This window comes from Notothenia rossii (assembly GCF_949606895.1).
Source record: "Notothenia rossii genome assembly, chromosome: 7".
In the NCBI taxonomy this organism is placed as follows: domain Eukaryota; kingdom Metazoa; phylum Chordata; class Actinopteri; order Perciformes; family Nototheniidae; genus Notothenia; species Notothenia rossii.
The window spans coordinates 18,711,542-18,730,421 of record NC_136905.1 but is presented as its reverse complement, the minus strand read 5'-3'; the positions used below and the strand labels follow the sequence as shown (position 1 = coordinate 18,730,421).

Sequence of the window (18,880 nt, the reverse complement as noted above, 5' to 3'; positions counted from 1 at the left end):
TTATTTAACAAGGCCTTGAAATCTGAAATTCAATATTTTGTAACTAACTTTCTTTGTATCTTGTATCTTTCTTTGCACTTGGAAGTTGTTAAATATGTTTTCGTGTCTTCACTTGCTGCCTCCCTTTCCTCTCTTACAGCAGCAACCTTCTGGGGGCCATGTCCCTGTAGATGTTTATTACTTCACTGTGGATAACAGGAATGTCCTTCTCAATATAGCGAGGAGGAGGGGATCAGAAAGCCTCTCTTCTGTACTTTGGCTTCTGAGTGTGTCTTTCACACACCGGCAGCTTAGTCATTTGTTCATCAATCAATCAATCAATCAATCAATCAATCAATCAATCAATCAATCAATCAATCAATCAATCAATGTTTATTTATATAGCCCAATATCACAAATGTTACATTTGTCTCAGTGGACTTCACAGTTTGTACAGAATATCAGTATGACAATACGACACCCTCTGTCCTTAGACCCTCACATCGTACAAGGAAAAACTTCCAGAGAAAACCCACAGTTTAAAGGGGAACACGGGAGAAACCTCAGGGAGAGCAACAGAGGAGGGATCCCTCTCCCAGGACGGACAGACGTGCAATAGATGCCGTGTGTAAATTGAAAAGATAATACATTTAAAACATAGGTAGGTAGACCGAATGTTTGGAAATGCATGTGTGTATAATAATAAGATGAATCCACGAGGATATCCATCAGGACTTATGATCCAGGACCACAGCAAGAGGCATAGCCACGACTCAAGATCCAGGACTCGCGATCCAGGACTCAGGACCGCAGCAACACGATCATCCATGACTCCGGATCCCGGCGTAGATAGACACCAAAAAGAAAGAAATTTGGGGAAGCTGGGTTAATCGGAACATGAGAGTACACAGGTATAGACAGAGAGAAGGAAGAAGTAAGATGTCCCCCGACAAACTAAGCCTATATCAGCAAAACTAGGGGCAGAATCTAATCAGCCCTAACTATAAGCTTTATCAAAAAGGAAGGTCTTAAGCGCACTCTTAAAAATGGATAGGCTGTCTGCCGTCCGAACACAAACTGGAAGCTGATTACACAAAAGTGGAGCTTGATAAGAAAAGGCTCTGGCTCCCATTGTACTTTTAGAGGCTCTAGGAACAACCAACAACCGTGCATTCTTGGAACGCAATGCCCTAGTAGGACAGTAGGGTATAATGAGTTCTTTAAGGTAAGATGGCGCCTGCCCATTAAGGGCTTTGTAGGCGAGAAGAAGAATTGTAAATGCTATCCTGTGTGCTATAGGGAGCCAGTGTAAGGCAGCCAGAACAGGAGTAATGTGGTCCCTTTTCCTAACTCTGGTTAGTACACGGGCTGCAGCATTTTGAATCAGCTGAAGCGACTTAACTGACTTCTTGGTACACCCTGATAATAAGGAGTTACAATAATCCAGCCTTGAAGTAACAAATGCATGGACTAGTTTCTCTGCATCGTTACGTAGATGGAAGTAGGCGACTGAAATTGATTTTATGTGGGCGTTAAAGGATAAATCCTGATCAAATATAACACCAAGATTCCTTACAGTCTCACTGGAGGCCAAATGAATGCCATCCATAGTTAATATATCTTTAGATAATTTCTTTCGTAGATTCTTCGGGCCGAGTACAATAACTTCAGTTTTGGTCGTGTTTAACATCAAAAAGTTTAAGGTCATCCACGTTTTTAAGTCCTTGAGGCAGTCTTGAATTTTATTTAGATGATTAATTTCATCAGGCTTGATTGATATATATAGTGTATTATCCGCATAACAATGAAAATGTACAGAATGATTCCTTATAATATTGTCTAACGGAAGCATATATAATGTGAACAAAATAGTTCTTCACCACTCACCTTCAAAATAAACCAAGGAAAGCCGGCATAATGTGGGACAGTAAAGTGGGAGGTGCTGCTACCTGTCTGTATGAAGGGTCTCCCGATGTCCGCACCGCTGTGCGCGAGACGTGGAGGGAGGGAGGGAGGGAGGGAGGGAGGGAGGGAGGGAGGGAGGGAGGGGAGAGAGAGCAGCGGAACTTCACAGTCTAATCTCCTGACCTGATTTTTTTTTTTTTTATTCAATCAATATATTTTTGGACAGTGTGCGCAAACAGCAGTAGATACATATTCATTCATTTAAAAATAATTTAAAAAATAAAAAGCACCCCATAAAAAGGGCACTTTCTCTGGAGGAAGAAAAAGGGCAGGGGCTCATGCCCACTTTGAGGTCTATGTGTGCCTGCTCTCAGCGGCTGTGATCCGTCCGGAACAAATCGCAGGTTTATTCCTGATCTAATCTCCTGCGTTCAACCCTTCCCCTCAGCAGTCCTCAGGCTGCAGTCAATGAAGGAAGTATCCAGCGCAACATGAAAGGACTATCATCACTCTGTGTTTTTGCCATAATAATGTTACCAGCTGCTACAGGTAAGACCATGTAGTGGCTCGGTTTGTTGTAGGTGGGCCTCAAAGTCTAAAAGTATTCGGGAACTACTGAAAATTAAAACAATATTTTTGGTGATTATTATTAATGAGAAACAGTTTATTGGTGGTACTTAATAAGTACTTTATAAATAGGAATTACAAGGAAAAAGCCCTGTTTTACTATACCGTCCAACCCTACAATGAAATCTCTTTGTACTTTACTGAAAGTATTCTATCAACTATAATGTATGTCAATGAAAAGCAGCAAAGCTCTGAGAAGTGTGAATCACCACATTTTTGCTTGGAAAACCAAAAATTGAATTCATTGTCAAATGTATCCGGAGTATAGTCTATTTGTCTCACCAATGATTGATTAAGAGGATTTATTTCAGGACGGTTGTAAAAGACTGCACCGATTAGCTATACCAAATAAACTGTCAGTTCAGATTTAGTGAGTCTGAGCTCTCCTACGGATTAATCACAGCTCACCTCTTTTGCCCGTTCGTTTACCTGAGCTTGCATTAGCTAACGAGGATTGCAAGTCATTCAAACTCGTGTGGCGGTCTGGAGGAGATTATTGTCTTCAAGCAGCAGCAGCCTAAAGCAGCTCTAGAGGTATTTGGCAACTGGACGTCCTCTGACAATACACTCCAACGCTAAATCTGTGGACACTGTTACCATCAGAGCTACCTGGATAATCACCTTTTTGTATCAAAATATGCTGTACTTGCAGTTATTTGGATTTAAAATGGGTTTTCTAGCATGAGCTTAAAATCAAGACCCGAGAAGGGATTTCCAGCCACATTTAAAGGACAGATCAAAAACGTTTTATGCTCAAAAAGCACAAAATAGCTGTTTCCTTCACATTTCAAAAGAAAACGTGACAGTTTTATTATTATACAAGATTGTGCGGGACAGTGGGCTCAGAAAACTAGGGCTTCGTCCCACTCCTGCACCGCATGCTGCCAACTTTTTCTATTAATTCCAGTATCTGTCTGGTTAATAAAAGCACGATGCTGCTCTAAAACTTGGAGCACTCTGAATAACACAAGTCATCCACTCAGAGAAACTAATTCCAGACTGCTGCAGAATAAACAAAATGTTTCGGAGATGCTCAAAAGCTCGGCAGAATGTAGCTCATCAGTTTGGCTTGATGTCCTTCAACAGCGCTCCAACACTTTCACACATTCAGCACCCCCTGAATAATGAATGTGTCCAACAACACATTACATAAATGCCTCAAATCTGAATAATTCAAAGATTTTCACCCAACTGTTAATAAGCGTACTGTATATCATCTGTTCTTCGCTGGGTTGTCTTTTTTTACTGCAGTCTTGCCACTTTGGCCTTGCTTGGAATAGAAGTTTCCAAACTCAATGGGACCTAACTGTTACATGAAGTTCACGGAAAATGAAATTCGAAAATCATTTGGATAATAATCTTACCAATTTGTTTCAATTATCTTACTGTTAGATATTTTCTCAACATGTTCGGTGCATCAAAGTGTCCTGTGTCTGTGGTGTGACTATGGCTCAGGCGAGGAGAAGGCGGGGGTGCAGCTCTTTGAGTCGGACGCATTTGAGAAACGGAATATTCTCGAGTGTTTCCGTTGCGACCTGGGCTTCTGGGACACCTGCTTTACGACCAAAACGACCTGCAAGGCCGGGGAGCGCTGCTACACGGGCAAAGGGAAGGCAGGTGTGTTGCTTAGGATTGTGTTTTTTCTCAGTGAATGTTTATTCATTTAAATGTAAGCATTCAAAGAGATTTAAAGTGGATCACCAATAGGGGCTACTTACAGTATGGAGGGTTTCTTTACCTTCATTTAAATAAAATGTAATGGCTTTTTCGAGGAATTTCAAGAACCCAAAGATCTCAAATTATTAATCACTTCTCGGACTGACTCCTGTAATTCTTTGTATGTGGGTGTAGAACAGTTATGTATTAGTCCTCTGCAGTTCATTCAAAATGCAGCCGCTTGCCTTTTCACGGGAAAAAGACAACAAGCTCTCCTGTAGTGGATTTTGTTTTTGCTTCATTTTAAGGATTGAATGCCTTATCTAGAAGCATTCTTGTTTACTCATACTTCAGTTAAAGCACTGATGTCAACCAATCAGATGCTCCCAGATATATGTATGTTTAAGCTATTTATTGAGTTGATCTCCACTCCTTGACTTCATCTTCTGTTGTGTTTAGATTTAAATCAAAGTTAATTATGTTTCACTTTCTCAAGGCAGGTGGCGTGTGAAACAATGACAAAGAATGTTTTTACAATTTCCCAGTTACTGACGTTAAGTAAAAGAAACATAAAAAAAAGTTCAAGCACGTTCTGTCAATTCTTTCTATTTCATAAAAATACACCCAGAGATGTGGCCACCCTTCTGTCCTCAACAGATTGACTGTTGGTGAGAGCAGCCTTGGCCAGAAGGGGATGTCCAGGCTGCTCTCACCTTGACACTTTTATTTCTATTTTGTAAAACATAGAGGCCTTGACCCTCTCCATTTTTCTGTCAAGGACGCGTGGGAACCATGTAATGTATTTAATTGACTTCCTATGTTATACTGAGCACCATCCTCTTGTCTTCCCAGCTGATACTCTGGACGTTAAGACTCTGGGTTGTGTGAAGGCGGAGGAGTGCGATGTGGAGAACAGGGTGGAGCTCTTCCCGAACAGCACCATCTTTGTCATGACCAAACACTGCTGCAACACTCCTCTGTGCAACACGGCGCACAAACTTCCACACGTCACACTTTTGTGTGTCACTGTGGCTGTCCTCGCCACCTGGCACCTCAGCGAAGCCTCAACGAGAGCACGGTGATAAACGACCGGCATGTTTTAATGTTGTAAACACAAAAGAGAGCAAACGACTGGGAAGCTGAATGGACTGAACCATATGAAAGATGAAAAATTGTTTTATAGAACTTTTTTTACTGAATCAAAAATTGATTACTTAAAATATTATTATGGCATCAACATATTAATTAATATGAATGAACAAACCATAGAGAACATCGGTTTGCATCCTGGCATTTCCACTGACACTTTTGCTCCAACATAAACCTTTGCAACACAATAATAAATACTTCAATCATACTTTCATAAAGTATTTTCATGAAATACACTTGTAGGTATACAAATCAGTAAAACCCTACCCTCTCCAGAAAACCAGCTGGAAACATTAGATAGTGAACAAACAAACTGACCACAGAGCAGTAGAACGTGCCTCAGCAGACCCGCTCAGCTGCGGTTCAGCAGATCCCCAGCAGAGGGCAGCAGATCCTCTTTCATGAAGTGCTGAAGGTCCAAATCTCTGTCCTCCAGGTCGAGGCTCAGGAACGCCTCCACCACTGTCCTGCACCTGTCCGTCACACACATACAAACATGTCCTTTTCACATCCTCCTTAGCTTCACTTTGTTATTCCGTGTAGCTGGAGTTGAGAGAGACAGTTTGCCTGAAAATCCAAATTAAATGTCTTTCCTCTTACCTGCACTCTTTTCATCAATCTAGATTTGTATGCTACTGGTTAGAGAAATCGGCCACTAACAATCAGGAGCTTGGTGGATCAATTACAGCCCCCTTTATCCTTGTGTAAAATACTTGACCCCAAATTACTCCCAATGGCATGGCAAGCTGTGTGTGTGTGTGTGTGTGTGTGTGTGTGTGTGTGTGTGTGTGTGTGTGTGTGTGTATGTGTGTGTATGTGTGTGTGTATGTGTGTGTGTGTGTGTGTGTGTGTGTGTGTGTGTGTGTGTGTGTGTGTGTGTGTGTGTGTGTGTGTGTGTGTGTGTGTGTGTGTGTGTGTGTGTGTGTGTGTGTGTGAATGATAGCTTCCTTGAGCAGGTGACACATTGCATGCCACCTCCTGCCTCTGTGTGAATGCTGCCTTGTGTATGTAAATCGCTTTGAGACTCCTTAAAGACTGGCAAAGTGCGAGATAAATGCAGTCCATCTAACATTTAGCATCAGCCGTAGATGTGTCTGCCTTCTATCGAATATAAATAAAATAGATGACACTCGGCCTGAGATGCTTAAGGCGGTTTCGTTTGTCATTTTTGTCGCTTTTGGACAATTCAATGCCATCTAAATCCAGCAGCTAATATAGCAAACACTCCACATCTCGCACCAAAAAGATCCACATTGATAAATATCAGTGCAGGTTAAGGGAAGTTTAAGTGGGGAACTTGCCCTGTAACAAACCTGTCAGCCTGCTCATCAGATGATGCTTTGTCAATGCGTTTGATGACTCTTCCTGTCCTGTACAGTTCAGAAACCTGGCAACACACACACACAAGAAATCAGTGTATGTGAGCAGGTTCCTGTGTATCCATGTGCTTGTATTTATGTGTGTGTTTGTTTGTTTACCTCCACCCCTCTCTGCACGAGACTGGCTGGCAGGCCTGCCAGTTTAGCGATGTTGGCAGCATAGCTGGACTGGCAGATTCCCTCCTTGAGTTGGTACAGAAACACCAACTCATCCCCGTCCACGGCTGTCTCTAGAGTCTAACACACACACACACACACACACACACACACACACACACACACACACACACACACACACACACACACACACACACACACACACACACACACACACACACCAACACACACACACACACACACACACACACACACACACACACACACACACACACACACACACACACACACACACACACACACACACACACACACACACACACACACATTAAAGCACAACCACACACACAGGTAGACTTCTAATAAGATCAAAATAATCTGGACTGGAGTCTCGTTAGCTAGTTGGTCATTTGGAAGTTGTCAACATGCAGCACATTAGTTTATCACCATGCAGATCTATTGAACATTAACAAGAAGCTTCAGGCTACATCGTGTTGCTCTAATCCTCAGTACCAGAAGAGAGAGCAGGCCAGAGGAGGGAAGCAGGCCCAGCTGCAGCAAACTGTGGAAGTTAGTGGCCAGCAGGACATGAGGAACTTCCCCCAGAGGTTTTCTCAGCCAGTGAGAGATGGATGCAGCCAGCAAGGACAGTCCATCCACCTGAAGAGGAGCATTTTACATTTTACTTTTGACAGTGGGCGTTTTTCATTTATATCCGAAAGTTAAGAGAAACAACAAAAGAAAATGAGAGGTCAGACAGGTTTGACACGCAACAACCGAAGAAGCAGAAAAGAAAGCAACATTTGCCTAAATGTGACACATACACCACCTGCAGGTAAGAATGTAACAGTTACAGTTCGGTTTCTTTTTGTTGTCCAGCAGATATTACTAGAAATACTCAGATATAAAATAATTCAAGTTCAGCTTGTTGCTATGACAACACATTTTGTTAGCTTTTAGAGAATCCGCTAGGATGGAACTTATTCGACCCATATTGAAACTATAAAAAATGATTTAGGAACCAAACCCTGAATGATTAGCAGGACCAGTGAACTTGTTATTTCTTGTCGTTGACGGTTTTGGTTTACCCGTAAAGATTATTTGTTCTTGTTTTTGTACAAAGGAATGTTTCGTTTAAAACAATGAATCAAATATCACGGATGCTGATGACGATGACCTGAACTTTTATTTTCATGAACAATGTACGCTAGAGGGGGTCGGACCAGAAACTTCTTCTTGCCCCTTTTGAACATGAAGGAATAATTTAAGGATTTATTATTTGTATTATTATTATTTTAGTTTGTTTTGAACATGTTCAAAAAATGGACGAATAATAATAATAATAATAATTGACTAATAATAAAATATTGGTATTAGTATATTATCATTTTTAGTTTTCTTCTTTCCTCTGTATCCTACACCAGTTTGTCTTTTAGGAACAAACAACTGGTGTGTACCTTCTCCAGAGTAACTCTGCAGACAGGAACAAAATGATGCTCTGCACATTTCCCAGTATCCAGCAGGAAATGTACACCAGCTGCTAATTCTGAAATATAAAGAAATATATTTGAAATTAAATGAAAGTCAGCAGTCTTTATTTCTCCTCTTGCCTGCAGGTGGTGCACACTCACACCTCTCTGTAAACGAGCAGCTGCTGCTGTTTTCTGCTGACAGGAGGCACATGTTGGGCTGAAGGTCTGTTGTGCGTTTGCCCTAAATGAGATAATGCCGTCTGGAATTGGTTTCAGGCGCCTCACATTCGCAACCCTTTTTGTCCTTGTTATTTGTTTACATGTGTTTAGTTCACAAAGTGCTGGAACAGGTTTTTGCTTACTGTGTTAGTTCCTTTCCCAAATTCATCGATGAGAACTAACGAGTTGCCGGTACTGCTGTTGATTGCATGGGCCATCTGGAGAATAGAGACAAAGTTTGGTTTTATTGTGTGAGAATGTGTGTGTTATGGCAGGTGGAGAGTTGGAGTGGAGTGGGAGGGCAGTTCATAACTTGTATTTCCACACACACACACACACACACACACACACACACACACACACACACACACACACACACACACACACACACACACACACACACACACACACACAGACACACACACAGACAGACAGACAGAGACAGACAGACAGACAGACAGAGACAGACAGACAGACAGACAGACAGACAGACAGACAGACAGACAGACAGACAGACAGACAGACAGACAGACAGACAGACAGACAGACAGACAGACACACACACAGACACAGACAGACAGACACACACACACACACACACACACACACACACACACACACACACACACACACACGCATGCACGCATGCACATGCACACACCACACACACACGCACACACAAACACACAGAGTTACTTATGGGCATACAAAGTGCGTATGTTAGGTACCTGGTTAAGGTCTATCATGAAGGTGCTGAGGCCAACGGACACAGACTCTCTGCTCTGCATGCGGGTAAAAATCCCATCCAGCAGACCAATGTCCGCCTCCTTCGCGGGTACGTCTGAGCCAATCAGAGCCATGAACACAATCAGACCAACCTGACAAGTCAAATCAGAAGGGGTCAGGGATGGATGATGAGTGATGATGAGTGATGATGAGTGATGATGAGTGATGCTGTGTGAACTTGACCAAACGGGAAAGCAGAGATACAGAAGGGCTGGGCCATATAGACATCATATTGACTAGATATTGTTAAATGCTGCACTCCATTAAATAAATGAACTTTTACTACTACAAAACGGTTCCAGCAGGTCTATTAGTATTAGTCACTTTTTCATTATATCCACATTACTAATTCAATTAGGTAAATATGTTAGGTTATGAAAGCACCAATAGTCAAACAACAATATCCTCGTAATATCTATATCAAAAAGGTTTTATCAGAAATATTGTGATATTTAATTTTGTTCATATAACCCAGCACTAAGACACATCTGTGATTTTAAAATCAGCCTGGATGACACACTTCCTCCTGAGGGTAAAATGAAGACATTCTCATGAGGACACCCTATTGTCACCCTTAATTACTGCACTCTAAATGGGTTTTTAAGACTCAATTGCAAATGACAGCTTCAAGGCTTCTTCTGATACCCATAATTAATTAAGTTAGATAGTTGAAAGGGATAATATATATCTGCATGCCATCCTGACAGCAGACTGCTAAAGGGGAAACCACTGTAGCTGAATACACAGTTTTAAAAAGCGGATAATGAAGAAGATGAAGATTTGTAATCAGTATTGTATCTCACTTATATAGTTTCACTGGGCTTTGGTTTTGCAGTAACCACTTGCCTGAATACAGCTCAGCACTGGGTGGAGCAAAAATAATATTGGTTTGCCTGCTGGTGTGCATGACATATACATATGGGTGTGGTTTCCACTTTAAAGCAGTTTGATCTGATGAAAATGAAAGTAGGAGGAAAACACAGTCATTAATAAGCGTTGGTAGTATGAAATAACTGTGCTGGTTTGCCTCACCTGTTTGAGGTAGATGCTCTTGCCCGATGAGTTGGGGCCAGTGATGACCTTCACTCTGCTGTGTGACTCTGAGCTCTGGAAGGAGTTGGCCACAAACACAGGAGAGCACAACTCTAACAGCGGGTGTCTAGAAGACATACAAATACAGACATTCATGAAGGCCATAGGCCATAGGAGCCGACGGCCAGCTGGACCGTCGCCTGTTTGAATTCATATTTATAGTTGGAAAGTAAATCAAACAACTACAAGGAGACACAAAACAACCACAAAGAAGGCAGTGGAGCCAGACGAGGAACAATAAGATGCACAATACACACAAAGATACGCTATTAACCTACAAACGTCTGTGCCCAAGGACCGTACACATCAAATGCCTTGGTGTGTGGGTATGTGTATTTTGTATGTGATTATTAATCAAAGTATTGGTAGATTAGCTTACATGACATGAATGTTAATTGAAGTTTTAAACTAAAAAAAGTTCCTTAATGAGTTTCCATCAGTGTGTGAATGCCAACCTGCCCTGTGTGATGGAGACCTTCCTGTGGCTGGACAGTTTGGGCGAGGTGTAGCCGTACTCCTGGGAGGCGCTGCTCAGGGCCATCAGACAGTCCAGCTCAGCAGTGAGATCCAGAACCTGCATCACACACACATTACACACTGCTAGTTAAATGATCACTTCAATAAAACTTTATAACCCTGAAAGTCTTTATCTTAGTAAAACAAATTGCTTCTCTAACATTAGTTTAATTGCCAAGCTGCAATAGCTAGAACACTTAAACCAGAGCTACAATATTGTAATGACACATTTTCATCATCCAAACTTAATGCTCAATCTCGCCTCAAAAATCACAATAAAATGTGCAATTACAGCATGTAGCAAGAGCACCATCTGTCACCGGGTGTGCGGAGCGATGCTCACTAACCTTGTAAAGGGACGCGCTCCTCTCGAGGACTGCGTTCTGCAACTGTGTCATTACTGCCGTCTCCATGTCTGAGGGATAAGATAAGATAAGATAGTACTTTAATGATCCCATTTTGGGAAATGTTTGTGTTGCGGCAGCATAAAAAGACATGGCATTGTACAACACAAATTAAAAGAGTAGAAATAAACAAGAAAGTAGAAAATATACATGTTGAATTTACAAATGAACAATAACAAGATATAAAGCAAGTTCAATGAATAGGAAGTACACAACCAGGAATGCCTTTAGTGGTTTAAGTAATTTATGAAAAATCCAGGAAAACAATAATGAGATAAAGATTCTGTTTGTTAAAAAGTTAAAGACCTCTGATGTCACAGTGCAAGTCTCCTAGGAGGTCGTCTAGCTCCTTGGTTCTCTGACTGCGGTAGTGTAGACGGTCCTCTGACAGGAACTACTCCACAAGGCAAAGGTATTAAACAACATTACATTTAACTTATTAGACACTTTTATCCAAAGCGACTTACATACATTCAGTACTGTGGGCAATCCCCACAGGAGCAATCTGGGGTGAAGTGTCTCAGGGACACAACGACATGCTGACTGCAGTGGGACTCGAACTTGCTACCCCCTGATTCAAAGTCCAGCACACTATCCACTCAACCACAGCCTCCCATGAGGATTTTACATTGAAGAACGCAAACTAACACAATTGACATGTTGACAAGATCCTACAAACCATAAAATCAAGCCCCTCTATCTCAAAATCCTCCTTCTCCGCCATGCTGGGCAGGCGAGGGACAGACAGCAGGAATCCAATCTGTGAGGGTAATTTAAGAATGATATATGAGGTGCAACATAGACTCAGTTTCCACCATATCTGAGATTATAAGTATATGTGGGCTCAACCCAGATGAGTAAGTATAATGTTGTTGTTTGACAGATCCACTGGTAGCTGTGTGTGTGTAAAGCTCAGAGACCAGAGGGATGTAGATGACGCAGCAGGAGGGAATGCGAGCGTCCAGATGTTCCAGCTCTCTTCTGGCCACATCTGTCAGGAAGTCGGACAATCCCATCATCCTCCTCTTCTCTGACAGAAAGAAAGGAGTACTGTTAGGACTTTGAATCAATAAACAATATAAACTTGTAAACAAAGCCTCAAACACATAGATTTTGGATCAGTTTTTTTTTTAAATTATTATACCACTCTTTCAGTTTTGAGATACCTACTGTCATCGATTGCTGGGTCCACGTCAGGTTTGATCGTGAAGCGGTTCTCAGCTATGCTGGTTTCAAAATCCACCTATATGTTCCGTATCAAAGATGGAGTCAAACTCATTAATACCAATCCAATAAGTAACATGTTATAATGTAATAATGGGCAGTTGTAGGAAAAAAAGAATATGGAGCCTGGGATTAATATTCAGATGTAATAACTTTACAAACATTATAGGTGGGGTAAGTAATTCACTTCAGAAACACTTTTTGTTATATTCCATGGAATGCTCTTAACATCCCGATAGCAATGAATATCTTAAGTGCTTTAACAAAAAATCCATAAAAATATCTCATCTGTGGAAGCCGTAGTACTGTAAAAAGCACGACCAATCATTTTAAAGTAACTGGATGGCCTACCTGCCTGTCAGCCTTCCATCTGTGCACAAACTTATCTCGTGCCCTCATTGGTCATGTGCGCGTTTGTGTGTGTTGGAGGAGGGGCTCTGTAATGAAATCTGAAGGAAGGGGCAGATTTTTTTTCGGTTGTGTACTTTCAAATTCTAGCGCACTCGAGCTGGTTTCTCCATTCTTACCTACCCTACCTTTAAGTGTTTGTGTTACATTGACGAGAAACAAACATGTCTATATTCTCTGAGATGAAAGGAAAACACTTGGAAAAAAGTGTAGTTGTTTTATTCCAAGGAATCGCATTTCATCCCTTTGCAAGATTGGGAAACATCACATATCCCACCGGGAAAATACCAAATAAGTGAGAATATGCAACATTTAGAAGAGGGGGATATCATTCCTCATTCAATCCTATATGTTGTTTACTTCTGAATAGCTCCACATCACAGCAAAGACTCTTCAAAGTCCAGATGCTTTTGATAATATGGTGATATTTGGCTAAAATCCCTAATATTTCAAAATCTAATTTAAAAGTATAATATAGGCAACTATATTTATCAAAAGAATAATTTGGCAATGTCACCCACTTAAGCTGGCATAAATGCATGTAAAGGAGAGCTGTCTGTGATGCAATGAAGTTGTATGGGTCTTGCAGAGGGAAGTGCTTTTGTTTCTTTACAAAAAGGAAACACTATTCTTCCTAGTTTTTTTCTAGTAATCTTTCAACTTTATTCTTGTAAATTCCAATTTATTTTATTGGAATTTTTTCGCCCCAGTTCCCGCTCTGCAAAATAATTTGTTCAATATGTATTATTATGTGTGTCTCTCACAACTCGGCTGATGAGGGTGGCAATATGGTGGAGGTCGTCAGACAACCCTTCACTGATATCCCGGAAGAGATGAATGGACTGAGGCAGGTGTCGCACTGTGTCCCTGATACACACTGCGTTGTACACTGTCTGACAAACACACACAATACAACATTTTGCACACATTCAACAAAGCCTGTCATGGTGCGTAAGGTGCATGTGGTAATACTGCAGCTCCAACCTTGTAGAGACACTGCCAGTCAGTCACTTTGGTGTGAGAGAGAGACATCCTGCGCAGAAGAGTCTAACACACACAAGCATACACACAGACTGGGTTAGCAGACACATATGATCTACTCTCAGGTGGCGACACAGCTTTTTAAAAGATAAATGGATACAAATAAGGAGAAAAAAGGGGGAAATCAAGGAGAGTTGTTACTGGTATGTTTCTGATGTTGCGTAGCGAAGACTGAAGGGTGTTCAGGGCGTCAGAGTTACGGGGCGACGTGAAGAAACGAATCACTTCCTGTCTCCTTTGTAACACAGCCAGGTCCTGTGTTGGCCGCATAAACCACTGGCTGAGAGAGAAGAGGACAAACCTTACACTTGAGGTATATCACTTGTATATAGACTCTATTTCACTATTTTTCTTTTGTATTTACTTGCACTATTTCTTTTAATGTTTTTCTGTTTTATTGTGTTGCACTGTTGGAGGAGCCTGTGACCTAAGATTTTCATCGTCATAACTACACTGTAGCTATGTACGTATGACCAATAAAAGCCTTGAACCTTGATATTAATAAATCAAAAGTACGCATGAGCAAACTTATAGTAGTATTTTTCTGTCACAACAACCACAGAAACCCAGATTTGTGTATCAAAAAATATGAAAAAATAATGGGTATGTATGTAAAGAAACGGGCCAGAATTGTATAAATGTATATTCCCATAATAAACACAGCTTGTACTCTATCAATAGAGATAAAGCATGATGGTGGGAAAGCCGGAACATTTATCGTGTTGCCATAGATACAAGCAGTAGTACGTAAACCTTGACATTTCCATGACCGCAGCATCTTCCAGATCAACGGCATACATTTTGCATCACTGTTATACAACATAATGGTAACACTTTGTTAACTTCATACTGAATACCTAATGAAGGAAATAACAGCAATTTTCTAATTAAAGCCTTTTATTGTCTTTAAAATGAAATAAAGACAGCTTTTATTTGTTGTGTTGTGTCTTGTGTTTCCCACCGTAGCAGTTTGGAGCCAAATTTGCACCTGCAGCGGTTCAGAATCCCTGCAACACACCATAAAGCAGTTAAGTTAATGTAAAACAATCAGACATAAATAATGTTTTACTGTAATGGGTACCATTGAGGCGACGCACCATAAAGACTGAGTCCTTCCTTTTCACCTGAATGCAGCTTGTACACTGATGGGTGAAGCTCTGATTTGAAGATCTGCAGTACACTGAAGCAAATACAAAGTGAACAGCTACACTCAACACACTAGACACACATACAGTATACTAAACAGCTGCACAGTAGGTTTGAAGTATGGAACAACAAACAATGAATGGAATATTTAGTCAATCAGCATCAGCTTTCAGGGACATACTGTATATTTAATAAAGAACCTCTTTGTAATAGAGAGCACTCTTACCTGTAGGTGTCTCGGTCAATGCAAACAACACCTTTACTATTTTGGAAGAAACAATGCACATTTTAGAGAAGTATTATTTTTCATTAATAAAAATCACACAAGACCAATTTGGTCTAACTGTAGAGAGTATAGAGAAAACGTAATGTAAATGTAATATAAAACGCAATGGCACAAATGCATGCCACCAATAAACAAAACCTGTGAGGCTTAAAGGAGAGCAGTGAAAAACACTTCTCATTGACAAAACGTATAAAGGTCCTCGTTACAGATAATGTGTGACCACAGTCCCGTGTGTGTGTGTGTGTGTGTGTGTGTGTGTGTGTGTGTGTGTGTGTGTGTGTGTGTGTGTGTGTGTGTGTGTGTGTGTGTGTGTGTGTGTGTGCGTGCGTGCAAAGCTACATTATTATGTGTCTTACAGCGTGTAGGCGTTGAACTGCAGGATAGGAACTCCAACACTGCTGTCTTCCAGCTCCACTCCCACTCTCCTCCTGTCCAGACATTTCAACAGAGCGCCCACTGCCCTCAGCTTCAAAACGGATGCGGATGCGCACACACACACACACACACACACACACACACACACACACACACACACACACACACACACACACACACACACACACACACACACACACACACACACACACACAATAATGATGGACAGTTCGTGATCACATCGATGGACAAAATGAATAGGATGACATGTAGAAAGCTGACTCACCATCAGGGGAGAGTCAAAGGAGATACAAGACGAGAGGTAAGACATTTTGTCTCTCTCTGAAGTGGAGGCAGGAAGGAAAGGCAGATGGGCAGAAAGAAGTCTCTGCTTTCCCACCTCCAGACCTGCAACATTCAATATGGACTCATAATCTGTTCATTGTGGAAATCATGAATAAAGAAGATCCTGCCTAAGATTGATAAAAAATATTATAGGTGGGAGACTGTTTACCGAAATCAACATATGGATAAGTAACCACCTCAGGTTTGTAGTCTGGGTTTGAACCTGGGATACAACAGGAGACAGTTTGAAAAAGAAAACAGCATGTTTTGTGAAATAAATGTTACAAAGCAGTGGTTTCACATGACAATATTGTTTCACTGAAGTCTCAGTAAAAGCATTTCAGAGCTATGTATACTAGTTATACAATCACTCTTCTCCCTTATCACACTATCTTTCTGCAGTGCCAAGCATCCTTAATCTAATTGTATTCCCCTTGACCTAGAAACTTCTAGTCTCGCACCATGTCAAAACAAAAATCTGACAGACATTTTTCTCATTTGCCCACCCTATACTTAGATGTTTGTCTCTCAGAGCTCACCAAGTTGTTGCAAGAACCGTGTCATGCAACGTTCTTGCTTTGCACTGGTAATTATTACATGAGGACTAACCTCCTGGATGACTAAACAGGGAAAAAAGGAGATACAATGAGTATAGTAAGGCAAGCACAAGTGTCAGATCACACATAATTGTCATCTCTGAGCTAATGAAATTACATAGAAAATAGAAATGTAATCTTATATAGGGTAGAGACTGAGATTATGTAACAGGCAGTGTTTTGTTTACCTCTGGCCAGCAGGTGGAGCTCATGGTTGTCAGGAGTGTCTCTCATGTAGTTTAAAGTGGAGTCCTTACTGTCAAAGAAGCAGAGGCCAATCTGTCCATGCTGGGATACAACACTCAGTAAAATCTGGAAAATAACAAATACATGAATGTGCATCTGCTGCAAAGATCTATCTTCCTTCCAAGTGTTTATTAAAAAAACATAGATGTACAAAAAAACTAAAACATGTATTAAAATAATAAAATAATATAAAAATAAATAGAATTAAGATACAGTAACTGTTGTAAATGTTGTTCTTCTTTAAAGAGTTCACTGTAAAAATTGACTGGCATTTTCTTAGTGTTGTAAGTTTGCGAGTCTTAAGATATTCCTTGTGTTCATATTTCACTTAGTGAAACTTGGGGTAACTTGTTGTTGCATTCAAATGTATTAAAGTGACTTCTGAACTTACCGCAGGTGAGTCTTCCTCCTCTTCTTCAACTCCATGTATGCCTGGTTGACCAAAAATGAACCCTCCTCCACCTCCTCTCAGACTTTCTATTGCTGCCATGATCAGTCAGTTCTAGATATGAAACATCAAAACAAGGTAATCATTTCATGTTTTTAATAAGTTGACTTTCTAATAGTGGGCCCGAAGTACTTAATTGTGTTACTTTAGTGATATACTACTGCATAACAGTAAGTGGTTACAATTGATAGTCTTTAACTGAAAATGTGCTTACGTAAGAGCACAAAAGTATAAGAATACATTTATACTTAGTCATTTGTACAGATTGGGCCATTTCAAAGTACGTAATATATTATTGAATTATAATTATTAACACTTGAATGTTTCCAGTGCTCTAATGATGCAGCTGGTTTTATAGGTGGAGCTCATTTGGAGTAAAGCATTTTACATATTAATGTACTTACTGCTGTGAATGTTCCCCTTTGTGCCAGTAAAGCCTAATTGATGCAATAATATATTTAGTATTAATAATAACAATAATAATATATTGTATTTTTGAAAAGTAACTGCAAGGTAACTAGTAACTAAAGTATCGAGTAAATGAAGTGATAGGCACAATATGTCCCTGAGTTGTGGTGGAGTAAAAGCAGTAAATGTGAATAACGTTCCTAAAAGTACAAGTACCAACTATGTTTACTTCATTAAAGTACATTAAAGTACCACTGAACCAACACAATGTTTAAATATAATGCTCGAAAAACTAAAACATTAGCTAGTTAGAAAGCTAGCATCCAGGTTAATTGTTTAGCAAACAAAGTGGAGTTAGCTAGGCGAGCTACTTAACTAACTAAATTGAACTACCATAAAAGCAGACTCTGTATCAGTTAGCCAACATTTACTAACAGGTCGGGTTATGACTTTTCATAGTAAAGATAACAGGCTATAGGTATCGACTTATAATTAAACAGTTGAAAAAGTACTTTGTGTGGTGATTGTTTGTTAGATTCCTAGCTAGCTTAACTCAGCTTACCTTCATGTACGCACTTTGGCGCGTACGCTTTTTTTGTGCGCGTGTGTTGTTCCCCTGGCCTGTTGTCATGACAACATTACCCCATATCACTGATTTAAATGTATTGAGAATAACTGTTTGATGTTTTGTTATTTTCTATTAAACAATGTGTGACAATTTATTTTGAATTGGGTTAGAAAAAAAGGCTATGAAGATATTTCAATCAGGAGAGACGTGATGTATGAAATACATGTTTATTATCGGGACACATGAAATGCGGAAATAGCTATTGACGTATTACAACAAGTAACTGTAATAATGTTTTGGCGATTAGGCCCCGGGTTTGCAGGATGATCATTCAGGAGGGAAAGAACCGCTCTGATGAACCCCCCGGGGTCTAGACACTGGCGGTGGTGATAGTAGTTCGTCCGATCGGAAGGGAGAAGGTTTCAGCTTGGCCCTTAGGAGACAGGAGGCGAAGGGGTGGAGGAGGATTGTGCGTTGACACCTGAAAT

General features: G+C 40.6%; 2 protein-coding genes across 2 annotated transcripts; one reads left to right on the top strand and one right to left on the bottom strand.

The window, feature by feature from the left end:
- Positions 1 to 3,887: 3,887 nt before the first annotated feature.
- LOC307046341 (sperm acrosome membrane-associated protein 4-like) lies at positions 3,888 to 5,249 on the top strand (the record flags this gene model as incomplete). The annotated part of the gene is made up of 2 exons (XM_079692739.1): positions 3,888 to 4,128; positions 5,020 to 5,249. Coding segments are annotated over 2 exons (471 nt in total), but the record flags the coding sequence as incomplete, so codon positions are not given.
- Positions 5,250 to 5,327: 78 nt separating this feature from the next.
- On the bottom strand, positions 5,328 to 18,514 carry msh5 (mutS homolog 5). The gene is made up of 26 exons (XM_079691640.1): positions 18,387 to 18,514; positions 17,360 to 17,470; positions 16,911 to 17,034; positions 16,666 to 16,746; positions 16,296 to 16,349; positions 16,068 to 16,189; positions 15,763 to 15,872; positions 15,347 to 15,382; positions 15,072 to 15,154; positions 14,936 to 14,981; positions 14,116 to 14,254; positions 13,918 to 13,980; positions 13,698 to 13,826; positions 12,472 to 12,544; positions 12,222 to 12,331; positions 11,981 to 12,061; positions 11,608 to 11,695; positions 11,245 to 11,312; positions 10,837 to 10,955; positions 10,322 to 10,448; positions 9,232 to 9,381; positions 8,647 to 8,721; positions 7,326 to 7,472; positions 6,795 to 6,932; positions 6,630 to 6,703; positions 5,328 to 5,789 (listed from the first exon to the last, which is right to left on the bottom strand). Exons 2-26 carry the CDS (start codon positions 17,456 to 17,458, stop codon positions 5,669 to 5,671), a joined length of 2,457 nt encoding a protein of 818 aa, XP_079547766.1. The 5' UTR covers positions 17,459 to 17,470; positions 18,387 to 18,514; the 3' UTR covers positions 5,328 to 5,668.
- Between the last annotated feature and the right edge of the window lie 366 nt (positions 18,515 to 18,880).

Bases quoted from the DNA above. Each gene is read 5' to 3' on its own strand.
- msh5 (XM_079691640.1), bottom strand. From the start codon at position 17,458: ATGGCAGCAATAGAAAGTCTGAGAGGAGGTGGAGGAGGGTTCATTTTT. The intron at 9,382-10,321 runs GTGAGGCAAACC...TTGACTTGTCAG, and splicing joins AGAGCATCTACCTCAAACAG to GTTGGTCTGATTGTGTTCAT. The intron at 7,473-8,646 runs GTAAGCAAAAAC...GCTCCTCTTCAG, and splicing joins TTGGGAAAGGAACTAACACA to GTGGATGGACTGTCCTTGCT.